General features: G+C 41.4%; 1 protein-coding gene across 5 annotated transcripts in view; it reads left to right on the top strand.

Moving 5' to 3' along the window:
• The first annotated feature begins 13,051 nt into the window (after positions 1–13,051).
• The window catches only part of efhd1 (EF-hand domain family, member D1), a 117,590-nt gene continuing 116,777 nt past the window's right edge, over positions 13,052–13,864 (top strand). Inside the window, exon 1 of one of the 5 annotated variants that reach the window (XM_024298147.2) lies at positions 13,052–13,459. In XM_024298147.2, coding sequence (XP_024153915.1) covers positions 13,182–13,459 — 278 coding nt within the window. In that variant the 5' untranslated portion in view covers positions 13,052–13,181. The remainder of the gene's footprint in view (positions 13,460–13,864) is intronic. The other 4 variants (XM_024298149.2, XM_024298150.2, XM_024298152.2 and 1 more) reach the window with 4 other exon arrangements.

Below are 13,864 nucleotides of genomic sequence, written 5' to 3'. Positions count from 1 at the left end.
TTCGCTGTGGCGACCCCTGAAGGGAAAAGCCGAAAGGAAAAGAAGAAGAAGAAGAAGAAGCACTATAAACAAGAACGTGGACCGCATTAATTATATTCCTTACAATGTACAGAAACTGGGTAATATCACACAGCGTGGGTTTTAGGCCGTACATGGCCAACTGGCGGCCACATCTCTTATGGCGTTCCAAAATCGCATTGCTATAGACATGCTTCTATTTTAAAAGGGAGGTGTTTGTGTAATCTTTGGAGATCAGTGTTGCACGTTCATCCCAAACAACACGGCTTCGGATGGTAGCCTAACAATGGCCATTGACGGCCTGCGTACCCTTAACGAGAAAATGAAGGAACATTCTGGAGTAGACACGACAATGTGGGATACCTGGATGAGTTCGTTTGGTAGATATAAAACTTTAGTCTCGTCAGTCTTGATCTCTATTGCTGTGTTTGCGGCCATCCTGACTCTGTGTGGCTGCTGTTGCATTCCATGCATCCGCACCCTAGCAAATCACCTCATCACAACCGCTATCGCGCCACCTGGTCAAACTGCTCAGCAAATGTACCCCTTGCTCTCCGCCCCACAGGACGGGGAGGAGGACAGTGATTATGAGGGAGGCCTTAGTCGTCATATTGCCTGAAGGTATTGAGATTTCTGTGTGTCATATACAAATGTGTTACGCTATGCTCTGCATTAAAGTTGCTTTTTTCGCTTCAGGGACTGATTTAGGTCACCTTAATTGCAGTTGATGAAGTTGTGTGGTTTACCATTTTACATTTACTTATTATTACTTTTACTTTTGCATAACGACTACTTATTTTGGCAGGTGCGATATATATATATATATATATTTTTTTTTTTTCACAAGTTACATGTTTTATATGTGTAATAGAGCTGTACATACATTTATCTTATATTTGCTTTGTATGATTTTTTACCTTTTTTCTCTTTCTGCTCATTTGAGGTCGTGCTCAGCTGGTGTCTGGAAGGTTGCAGTCATCCAGGCTGAAGGCTGTCTGGAGGCTGACATTACAAATACTTGAAGAGGCTGACGCCGACCTATTGCATTGAACTACGACATTAACGATAGTAGAACCAGTTTGAGGCTGTTTTTCCTTCCACACCTTGAGAGCAGCACATGTAAATAAAATAAGACCGCCCCTGAATGGTTATAAATATGGAAACCCTGAACCAAGATCTTCAGAGCGGGTGGAGACTGGTTTGAACATTCTCTGTCTGTTCTCCTTGTGCAAGTAAAATCTGATTTAAGAACTGACCTATCTCTTGTCTTCCTTTCAGAGAAATGTTTCAGGTTGTTTGAACCTAACATTTAATTGTTCCTTCGAGCCGGATCCCAAGACATCCACGGGGTTCCGGCAGGTGCGGGGAAACCAGGGTGAGACTGTGGCCACAGCAGGTTCACTAGGAACCTCATCCCACCGTTAGGGATTCCAGGTTTCAGCGCACCGGTCGGGATCCGTGGGTTGACGGGGAGCCAAAGAAGAAAGACAACAGAGGGTGAGTCTGTCTTTGGTTAAAAAAGAGAAGTATGACTGAGGGTCATAGAATGTAAAACCCTGTAAATCCTAGGCTCTAACAGGTGGTGAGGGACGGCGAAGTCCAAACAGGACGGCAGAGTCCGACAAATTCCGCAAAAAGAAACGACAAAGTGTAGTACGTCAGGTCGGCAGAGACCAACACATTCTGCAAGCAAAAAACAAAAAACAAAAAAAAAGGGGACGGCAGAGTCCGACAAATTCCGCAAAATGAGACGACGAAGTGTGATACGTCAGGTCGGCGGAGACCAACAAATTCTGCAAGCAAAAGTAAAAAAAAAAAAAAAAGTGAGTGAGTGTGAGTGTGGTTGGAGTTTAAAATACCACTTGATATTTTAAACTCATACAAAGCAGTGGGAACAAATAGCAGACTGGTGTGGATGCAATAGGCAAGAATTCTCCACTCGAAAGAGTTGAAGTGAGAATTACCACATCAGGTTGAGCTGCTATCCCACTGGATGAATCCCAGCCTATAGAACACCCTAGGTGTTGACAGGACTGGACTAAATTCTCTAAAATACCGGTATTCAAATAAATACATAAATAGATAGTATCAATAAAAATAAATTATATAAATGAAATAAAAGACTAACAAGAGAAAAAAAGAGAAACACTGCAGTGAAAAAAAAACCCTGAAATTAATGAAACATTAAAATAATGAATAACAGATTTAATGAAAGTCTTCATAAACAAAACTTAACAACAAGACAGGACATGATAAAAATTCAAAGAAGAAAAATGAGAAAAAGATGAATAGAATTGTCTGAAAGGTTAGGTTTCACAGAAAAGACAGGAGGCCTTTTCAGCCTTATCAGCTACAGGCAGTGAGTGTTCTTTGTGTTGATAGTCTGTTATCTCGTGTTTTTGTCTGAGTTTGAACAAGCCGGCTGTTATAGTGTCTTCGTGTGTTTTTGTATAAAAAAAGATAGTTGTTGAGTAAAATGGCTCACCTGAGAAATAAATGCAGAACAGATGAGAAGTATAAAGATGGTATAAGGAACAGTGACTGCTGGTCAGTTAAAATAGGAATACTTGTTGAGTGGAAGTCAAATTGCTGGAAACAGTGTTTCATCTTGCTGCAAGGGGCAGGATGAGACAGGAAGAAGCCATGGGGGCTTCAGGGGTGAAAGAGGAAGAGGCCGTGGGGGCTTCAGGGGTGAAAGTGGAAGAGGCCGTGGGGGCTTTCCTCCTGAACGCTGGAACTTAGGAAAACCAGGACATTTAGCTCAAAACTGTCCTCCCCAGAAATATCAGCCTAAGCAGACAACATATATGCCCGATCATTCAGCATGACTAGCCGACCACAGTCATGCTGAGGGGGGGGAGTAAACAGGCGGTTTTGAACCTTGCAGAAAGGTCTTGGTGAAATGAAACCTGAAGTGATTTTGTTGGTAAATGGCAATCAGATTAAGTTTTTGTGTGACACAGGAGCATGTGGTACAACTTGTAGAGAACCTATACCTGGTGTTGCTAATTCAGGCAGAGAAGTTGTGATTAACTCAGCTAATTGTGAAAAATGCAATAAAATCATTCTGTTTCACATTTTCACAAATCAGAAACTGTTTTGAATGTATTCTTTACGATCCAAAGCCTGATTTAATGCAGGTTTAAGCAGTCTGGGTGCAGCAGTTCTTGAACTTTTTTTTTTTTTTTTTATGTGAAAAAAAAAAAAAATACAATGGAATGTTCCTTTAGTGTTCTCGCAAATTGGAGGCTAACTAACTTCAGCATCATTGTTAACAGGAAGCTTTAACACACGTGTCAAAGTCAAGGCCCGGGGGTTGGATCCGGGCCTCCAGGTAATTTCATTTTATTGTCATTAATGGCCTGATGTTATCTTGCACTTATAATTTTACAAAATATATTTTTATGAAGAGTAAAATATTGAAAGTTAATTAAGGTTTAAGTTGATCTATTCTGGAATAATATTCCTGCCTTTTTATTATTCAGAATTATATTAAAAAGTTACAGTTTTAAAGTTAAAAAAAATGGCATTCTGCTAGCTTTTGGACAATTTTGGCATTTACTGAGATTTTTTAGGCTATTTTGGAGTTTAGCTAATATTTCAGCTACATGCTAGCTGCTTTGTTAATGTATGCTTTTCTTTTTATGTTTTTTATGCTGTTTTGGAGCTAGACTAATGTTTAAACACTAGCTGTTCTGGGTAATTTAAGTTTTTTTCATTATTTTTTAAAGGATATTTTGAAGTTCAACTATTTTTTTTATTTATTTTTTTCTCAGCTACATACTCGCCTGTAAACAAGCATGTGACCTCCATATTGACTCGAATGATTTTTGCGGGGCATGTTTGACTTGTACAAGGCACAATCCACAAGAGAACTTGAGACCGAAGCGGGGAAAATTCACTACGCCACAATACCCTTTTCAAATAATACACATGGACTTCGTTGAGCTGAGACAAAGTGAGGGAAAGAAATTGTGTTTGGTTATCATAGATGCTTTCTCAAAGTGGGCAGAAATATTTCTTACTAAAGCACCAGATGCTATGTCAGTGGCTAAAGCGCTATGTAAAGACATTATTCCCAGGTATGGAATACCTGAAAAAATCTATAGTGATAACGGAACCCATTTTGTCACATTTTCAAGTGATTTGTAAGATTAGAACACTATTCTATTTTGATTTAAAATACCATTGTGCGTACACTGAAGAGAGAAAAAAAAAACAAAACTAATAAGATTTACTTAAGAAAATCCTTGTAACAGTTTTCACTAACGATTCTTGATGAATATAAAAATTACCAACAACAATCTGGTAAAATGTACTTATGCCCACAAGTAAGGTTATGATCGAATCTTAAGTAAATAAAGCAAACATAAATTTCTCTAAAAAATTTACATAATATTAATGAATGCTCCGAAAATGATTACAACAATTTGAAAAGTTGTTCTTACTAATAAACAATCTAGATTTTTGATTTTTTGATTTTTTATTAAAAAATAAGTAAACTTCACTTCTTTACTAGAAAAATCTATGTATTTGCATAATCTTTAAATTATTATGTAGGTATGAGGAATAATTAAGTTTTTATTACTTATGCAAAAAGTTTTTTTTTCTCTCAGTGTACCACAAGTGCATGACTTGTAGAAAGAGTGACTGGAACCATAAAAAATAGACTAAAGAAATGCATGGAAAAAACAGGAAGACCCTGGACTCAATGTGTCGATTTGGTACCTTAACATCACTAGCACAACCGGGTTAAAGCCTTATGAAATGATTTTTGGACGAGCATACCGTTTACCGCAGTTTAAGAACATTTGAGAATTAGATGAAGAAGTAAACCTTGCAGACTACATGAGAAAAATGTTGGAGAAACAACAGCAGCTCCCGTCTAACAGTGACTATTCTGATTTTCAACGGATCAATTAGTGAAACCAGGGGACTGGGTGCTAATAAGAAACATAAAGAAGAAACATTGGTATTCACCTAAGTGGGAGGGGCAGTATCAGGTACTGCTGACTACCCCTACTCCAATTAAAATCGCAGAGAGAGCAGCTTGGATTCATTTAACACATTGCAAAAAGGTCATCTCGGTCGAGGACCCCGACAGGGGAGGTGACCAAAATCCACAGTAGGGTGGACTCTGGGGGATTTACAGCCTGGGTAGACCTGAGAGAGAGGGTGTCGCAGCACTAATCTCGTTGTGGTGAAGATCTTCAAAGTGCCAAACCATGCAGAGGGGCCGATCCTCGACAAGATGACCAAAAATAGGTTGCATAATGGAATGGGGTGTGTCCTGTTTTTTACAGTGGCCTTTCTCACTGCTTTCTGTTTCTGGTACTTCTGGGATCTCTATGCAGGCCTCCCACGTACCCTTACGACCGATCACACAAATACTGATAACCTACCAACAGCACCAGCTCCCCTAAGCCGAAAACGCAGATTTACAGGTGGCATACATGGGGGAACAGTTTACAGCTCGTTCTACGTCACTGACATGCGGAACCCCTGCCGGAAAATAGCAAGATTAAATCAAATGAGCCCTACGTTTGTTACGATAGTTTGAATGTCACTACAACCATTATAATTCCACTGTCATCGATTAAATTAAGAGGGTGCAAAACCTCTGATTAGATGGGTTATCAATTCTATATGACGTTGGTTATCTGGAGTTCCATTAGTTGGGGTGACACATTCGCCACATCTGACCCATCATGGGACCCTTCCTCTTATGGGTGAACTCCAGCCTCAAGAAAATGGAAACAGAGACTATGTATGAGTATTCATACAGCAGGAAAGATTCCATCCCTAGTACTAACTTTAAATGCAAGCAGCCTCCTATTAGATCAGAAACCTTTCTTATATAGTAAAACTGTCAAAGGTCCACCTTGTTCCAGGTTAAGACTCTGTGTGTATAAATCAAGAAAAGACCCATGTGTAAAATTTTACATATGTTCAAACACCACAGAAGAAAGCGAGGATAAAACCGGTGGGTAAAAAAAAAAAAATATATATATACATATATATATATATATATATATAGTGCTGCGACAGACTGGCGACCTGTCCAGGGTGAACCCCGCCTTCGCCCTTCAGTAGCCGGGATAGGCTCCGGCACCCCCGCGACCCCGAAAGGGCAGCAGCGGTCAAGAAGATGGATGGATGGATGGATGGATATATATAGTGGTGCCAAGAAGAAATAAAAATAAACAACAAACCATACACCCCTGATGACTGGTTTGAAGTAATTATGGGAATTTCAGGTGAAAATAATAACTGGTTGTTATTGGTTGAGCAAGCGGCAAATGTTACTAGACAGGACTGTGTTGTGTGTTGAGTCCCAGGCCATTGCTTAAAGTAATTCCTGCCATAATTCCTCCCCGATGTTTAACTGACGTGAAGAATAAAACTAACCCTGGGGTAAATTGCACTGAATGGGATTCAGTTTTTCCTCTAGCTCCTGCAGATGCTAAGAAGCCACTATTTTCAAAAAGGGTCGCTTTTAATGCTTATTCATGTACCAACATGACAGGAAAAGGACCTCGATTGGGGGATTTGCCAGCAGCATGGTGCAATTCCTCTGTTTTGATTGATTGATTAGTTTATTTCAAGCATAGATTGAAGAATACGAGAACAAAGCATACAATTATTTCAAACTCATTACAGTAACAATTAAATGCATTGATTAGAAAATAGAAAACGAAGATAAAACACACTTTTGGTTCATTCCTTTTTTGTGATAATTAACTAAGGTCAGTAGAGTTTGATTTGACTTTAGATTTGTCTAGATTCAAAGATAGTTTGTTGTACTCCGTCCACGATTTTATTTTGATTAACTCTGTGATCAACACATTGATAAGTTCCCTTTGATTGTCTGTAGAATAGAAAATATTTGTGTCTTCAGCAAATAAAATGAGTTTTAAAAGTTTTGAAACACTGAATACATAATTGATGTAAATATTGAACAGCAGCGGCCCAGAATTAATCCTTGTGGGACACCACAACTTATCCCTGTGGCCTCTGATGTAAATTCATTAATCTTGACAAATTGTTTTCTTCCTGTTAAATAGCTTTTGACCCAACTTAGCGCTACACTTCTGATCCCGTACACTTCCAGTTTGTCCAGTAGGATGTCATGATTGAGAGTCAAATGCTTTTTTTTAAGTCAATGAGGATTCCAGCTGCAGAATTCTTTTTATTTCCTCTACAGCAGGGGTCCCCAACTGGCGGACTGCGGTCCGGACCCCGAGACCCTTTTATCCGGACCACCAAGCATTTTTAATAAAAAAGTAAGATTTTTCATTTAACTTTACACAGAGATTTTTGAACAGGCGCGCGAGGACAGCTACATTCAGAGCAGGGTCCTTCAACCGGCAAAAGCTCAAATTGGTGTCCTAATGTTTACGTAGTTGGGACGTAAAATTATCTGGAATACGCATCAACAATGGCTCTATCTACAATTAGAAAAGTGGACTGAAAATAGTGTCTTTCGAGATGATGGACCGAACCTTTCGCTTTTATTTACCAGCAGTGAGTTCTACACGGCTGGTTTGTATTATAAGCATGGAGTCTGCTTCTTTTGTTAAGACGAGACAAAACACAAAACTTCTGACACAAATTACCCGACAGAATAAGTGACGTGGTCACGGAAAATATACGAACTGAAAGTACAGTGCAAGCGTACAACACACAGACGATAACAGCACAACAACGAGCTCACAAGTGCTCACTACGAGAGTCATGGATTTGGGCAAGCACTAAAAAGTCACTCAGAAATGATTAAAGAGAGTATGGAGGCAAAGACAGAAACACTATTAGAAGGAAAAGAGGGACAGCAGCTTCAAGAAAAGCTCCGACAGATTCCCCTTTCGTCCACAAGAACCGAGCTGCGTTCTAGAGATGTGCTGGCCTATGGAGCCAAATTGGTGCCAATATTATTTGAAAACCAATTAAAACAAATTTATTTAAAAAAAAAAAAAGATGTTTGGCTAAAAACAAAAAATAAATGTCAGAAAATTATTTCCATTCTAAAATGAACTTAATTTCAACTTCATATGTACAATTTCTTTAAGGTTTCAAAACTTAAAATTTAAATTCCATTTTTTTTAGATTCAACTCTAATTTTTTTTTTTTTTCGTTTTCGAATAGGAAAATTTCAGTTTCAAAACTGTTTACCCTTTTGTGACGGGGCTAACACTAAGGACCAAACCAAATGGATGAGTGTGGTAACTTCAGTCCTGGTGCATTCACTGACTCTGCTAGAACAGAGTTTTGGACACACGGTTTGTACGGGATAAAACTCTGATCTTTACATCCGTCTTGGGACAACTTCAGATTATGATAGAACAGACAGTCAGTGAAGACACTGGGACTGAAGTTGGCACTCTCTTTAATTTTTGATTGGCCCTTTGTGTTAGCCCCGCCACAACAAGGCTAAAAGTTTTGAAACTGAAAGATAAAAAAGAGTTTAAGCTGGAAAAAAAAATGAAACTGATTAAGTTTGGGGATTGAAATTCTGAGTTTGAAACCTTAAAAAAATAGAACATTTGAAGTTAAAAATAATTAAATTTATTTCAGAACAGTAAAAAATGTCTGACATTTTAATTTTTTTGGCAAAACACCAATGCTTTTTCAATTTCTTTTATTTGGGTTTGAAATAATATTGGCCCCAATTTAGCTCCATACGGTTCCAGCTCAACACCGCTATTCAAAGTGCCATCTACGTCTCTTTATGTCTGTCTTGTAGTTTACATTTATGTTTATAATGTTTTTTGCACCTATGAAAGTTATTACTTTAATGTTTAATATCTAGCACTACTTGAAACCTACTTTTAAGGGTTGTAAAACAGAAAGTTAACATTTGCACAAGAAAAGGGATTAATTATGAATGCTTTTTGAGGTACATTCATGTTACCTGTTGCACTTTAAGTGACAGACAGTAGAATGTTAAAGTTTGTGAAAGAGCACACATGTTGGACTATAAGGAAGCAAGTTTATGCGCAATCTTCTTTTTTTCTCTATAATGCATGTACATGTATGTATTTTTGTACAAAAAGGAATGAGAGAAACACTTGTTGAGACAATAAGCTAAAAGAGTTCTTTGCAAATTTAACTACACGTTGTAATTAACTAAAAGAACAGAAAAGTGCAATATTGACTGAATGTTTTTGCATGTTCGGACCCCGGTCTACCAAGCTGACAGAGTTAATGGACCTATCGCCAAATTAGATGGAGACCCCTGCTCTACAGCATCAATGATAGCCATTGAGGTTGATCTGTTTTCTCTGAAACCATATTGGCTTTCATTTATTGTGTTATATTTGTAAATGAATTTAGCTAATTTGTCTTTAAATATCTTCTCTGTTGCAGTTGATCAGTATTTTTAGACCAGTGTCCAGAGGAGAAGTTTGGTGTTGGTGTGGCGCTGATAAACTTTATGACAAGATGCCTAGGACAGGTAATTGGCACTCTAGTAAACCTCATGTATTGCGTCTTCAAATGTATTGTGCTTCTTTGTTATGGTGTATTTTTTTTGCTTGTATCTAAACATTGTACGCAGTGTTGAGATATGACCTTTTTTTGAGATATGACCCATTAACCCCCCCCTCGTGGCCTTCTTCTCCCAAGCTAATAAGGGGCACCGCTCAGTGGACGCTTCCGCATTGAAACTTGAACTGTCTGTTTACTTCTCTCTGTTTGTCTTGTTCTTGGTTGTACTGAAAAACAATGAATTCCCCCCCCCAGGGGATTAATAAAGTATATTGATTGATTGATTGATTGATTCATTCATTTGGGCTAATGCTAGCTAATATGAAAGACACGTCTGATTATCGCTGTCTTTATTTTATGACCCGTTAGTTGTGTTTCAGTTACTCTACAGCCGAGTGTTTCTAAATTTGTGTAAATTTAATTTTCAGTGTCAGGTAGAATCAGTCTGAGACGTGATTCCTTTCCTACGTCTCAACAGAGGCGAGGTTACCGTTAGCACATGTTGCTATTGCTCCATAAAGAAGGCAGAAGCTCCTCCTCATCAGCTGAGAGTACGATCAGTAATCCAAAAGTCTCTTCAAAGTTGGTTTACACATAAAAGGTTCTGTTGAACAGGTTTTAAATGTTCTAACAGAGCTACGTTTCATCCCAAGAAGTCACATGATCATACAGTACACGATAGCGTTTTGTGAGCACTGTGTGTTTGGTGTTTTAGAAAGGCAAACTTTGCCATTTTGGATGTCATTGTGTATACACATAATCATAAACTATCATACATTGTAAGAAATAACTAATATTAACCAATATTAGGGAAAGTACACGCAGATTTGCCAAGTCCACACATATAGTTAGCCACAGCCGGAAGAAAACAAGCGGTCTTATCCGAAACCGGAAATACGTCACACAGCTCCGTGCAGAGAGTCTATTGCAAACGTCTACAACCCATCTTCAGCGATTGGTCTGAGTCTCTGTGAGTCATAGCTGAGTCATGGAATCAATAGGATTTACTGTCACCAATCTGGAGTGAGTTTTTTGTGAGTGTCCGCCTCTTTCCACGCCTCTACCACAAGACCGGGGATGTAAACAGCTTCTACAAAACTACAAAACAATGCATTGTGGGAAACGGTGTCCACACAGTTCTTGTAATTCGGTGTGAAATAACTGGTGCTAAATGAAGGACATCGGTGTATTTTTTTTTACTTTTTCTGGAAGGTAGTGAATCACTGATGAAAAAATAAACAAGATTTCAAATAATCTGTGGTCATATTTGTTATTGTTGTCTCTAAAACTTAACTTTAATTTAATTGTATTTATTTATTTGGGACAGTGCACATGCAATGAAACCCACGGCTATTTTATCAACAGTTTTACTCTAAATTATGTTTAAAATAATATAAAAGGCACAACAGAACAAATCATACTAGGAGGAGTGGCATATTAATTTTCAGCCGAATGGTAAGGACAACCCCCAACTCCTTGGTCTCGTACAGTCTCGTCGTTCGCCCTCATCTCAAGCCGGAGTCACACCGGACGCGAGAGTGCCGCTAGGAGGCGCGGAGCGGAGTGCGCACCGATTCGCGGCGCTCTATTGGTCACACCAGACGCGATTTTTTTCCGCGACGGTCGATGGGCGCTTCTGCTAGAGCTACTGCTTTTTTCCCATCATTGTCAATAACCAGGATATCACCCCGTGTTTCTGCTAAAAGGAGATGGTCTCTGCCCCTGTTGACACAGACCCCGCCCCCCAACTCCGCAGTCAGCCCACTTCATTGATCGGTTTGTGCGCGCGTGTGCGTGTCTGTCTGTTTTGTTGTGTGTCTGTGGGCACGCACGCGCTCCCACGTGTTTCCGTCGGTAAATTAATAAACTAAAAATATTACCTGGTGTTTCTTCCAAGAAGAATCGCTCCTCTGCCTCTCTCTCGTTCAAACGCAGCCCCATTCCCCACTCCAGTGTGCCCCCACTGCATTGGGGGGCCCCGTCTGCCCTGCTTTTTTTCCTCCCAGAACCCTGCAGCCCAGCACACCCGCTCCGGAGATCTGTGGTGTCCGGGGCGGGGGCTCTCACGTACGCGTGTCTGTGAAAGTACAGTCCGGTGTGACTCCGGCGTCAGGTGCCTTTCTGCGCCCCCTCCAGCAGCAGCTTACGCCGGAGTCACACAGGACGCGATAGCGCCGCAAAGCGGCGCGGAACGGCGTGCGCTTCCATTCGGCGCCCATGTTAACCTATGGCGTCGGTCACACCAGACGCGAGGCGACGCGGAGCGGCGCGGAGGGTCCGCGCGGTGCAGAGCAACGTTTCGGCGTCTGGCCTATTTCTTCCGCGAGACGCGAGCGCTCCGCGTCAATACTGGCAGGAAGTTGCATCAAAATACATGAGAAAATCCGGTTTATTTTCAAATTAGAACCAATTTTTCACAATAAAACACCGCAATTGACAAATGTGATCATGTTTTTGTGTCTAAACAGACTGTAGAGATGAAAATATGCATACAATCAAAACACACAGACACGCGTACGCGAGAGCCCCCACCCCGCACACCACAGATCTCTGGAGCGGGTGTGCTGGGCTGCAGGGTTCTGGGAGGAAAAAAAGCAGGGCAGATGGGGCCCCGTATGCAGTGGGGGGACACTGGAGCGGGGCACGGGGCTGCGTTTGAACGAGAGAGAGGCAAAGGAGCGGTTCTTCTTGGAAGAAACATCAGGTAATATTTTGAGTTTATTAATTTATCGACGGAAACACCTGGGAGCGCGTGCGTGCACACAGACACACAACAAAACAGACAGACACGCACACGCGCGCACAAACCGATCAATGAAGTGGGCCGACTGCGGAGCTCGGGGGCGGGGTCTGTGTCAACAGAGGCAGAGACCGTCCCCTTTTAGCAGAAACACGGGGTGATATCCTGGTTATTGACCATGATGGCAAAAAAAGCAATAGCTCTAGCAGAAGCGCCTGTCGACCGTCGCGGAAAAAAATCGCGTCTGGTGTGACCAATAGAGCGCCGCGAAGCTATCGCGTCCGGTGTGACTCCGGCGTTAGTCTTGCCGACGATGCAGGCGAGGCGCCTGGGGATCTCAAACACACCTATTTGTATGCAAGTAGACAGCCGACGTCAGGGCGCATGCGACAACGAAAGCTTTCAAAATAAAAGCGAATTTGTGTATTTTCTATTTTCGTTCTTTTTGATTGATTGATTGATTGACTAATTTATTTAGTTAGATAGTTAGAAATAAATTTGACCAAGTAAAGTGAATATTAATAAAGATTTACTTGAATAAATCCTACACACAGTATCACATCTTCTGTAGCATGCACGTTGATACTGGTACACATTGTGGTAATGTTAAAATGATTGCAGATAGGGGTGAGTTAACAACCATACACGTTTATCCAGTCAACGTTAACGACTCAGGCTTTTTGATTTGGGCTAAAAACTCCATAATCATAACTGGGAACTATTTTACAATGGTAAATAATGTTGTTGGAGTGGAACATTCCACAGCATGACTATAAAAAAATAGGAAGAGGCGCGCGCGAGGGGCTCGTTCGTCACGTGCCTAAGGTCTTATTTTGAAGGGCTGTCGGAACCCGCGGTCATGGCTCCCGGCCATTGACGGCTTGGGAGTTCGTGACCGTCACGCTCGCCTCTATTCCCACGCGCAGCCTCCAGTCCCAGCATGGCATCCGAAGAACTAGCTAAGAAGCTGCAGTCGCGGTTCGCTGCTGTGGAAGACACCGAGAACAGGCTGGAGCCCGAGCTCAGTCCGGCCCGGTCCGCGCCGCGGGAGCCCATCGGTGGAGAAGACTGCTCCGAGCTGTCCGCCATGCTGCACCGCAGGCTGGACATCAACGACGGGGCCGCGGCTCCGTGCGCGACGCGCGTCTTCAATCCCTACACGGAGTTCAAGGAGTTCTCCCGGCGACAGATCAAGGACATGGAGGCCATGTTCCGACGGTGAGGTTCGGTTCGGAGGGCGCGCGGTGTGTTTAAAAATGGTTTACTGGAGCAGACCGCGCGCATTTCAGAGTCGCGTGATTACTGAGAATTAATATGTTGCGTGTCAGTTTGGGTCAGAAGGCACCTGTGCAGGTACTCCTAGGGTTCGCCACACCGAACCTTCACTTTGCTCATTTATCCGTCATCTGGTTCTGATGCAGGGTTCGGTTCAGTGTGAGCCCAGTGTGTGTGTATGTGTTTTATTTTTTTGTCAGAGCATCTGTTCTAAAACACATCCATTGTAATGCAGCAGAAAAACAGAACCATTTACTTGCAAAACAGGCCCAGAATCCCTGCTGGGTCTTAACAACAGGCTCCTTGTTGACCCAGATGGGTTGCAACCAACCAGGGCCGGATCTATCC

Source organism: Oryzias melastigma, linkage group LG19 (genome assembly GCF_002922805.2).
Source record: "Oryzias melastigma strain HK-1 linkage group LG19, ASM292280v2, whole genome shotgun sequence".
Taxonomy (NCBI): Eukaryota; Metazoa; Chordata; class Actinopteri; order Beloniformes; family Adrianichthyidae; genus Oryzias; species Oryzias melastigma.
This window is presented reverse-complemented; position numbering and strand designations above follow the sequence as displayed.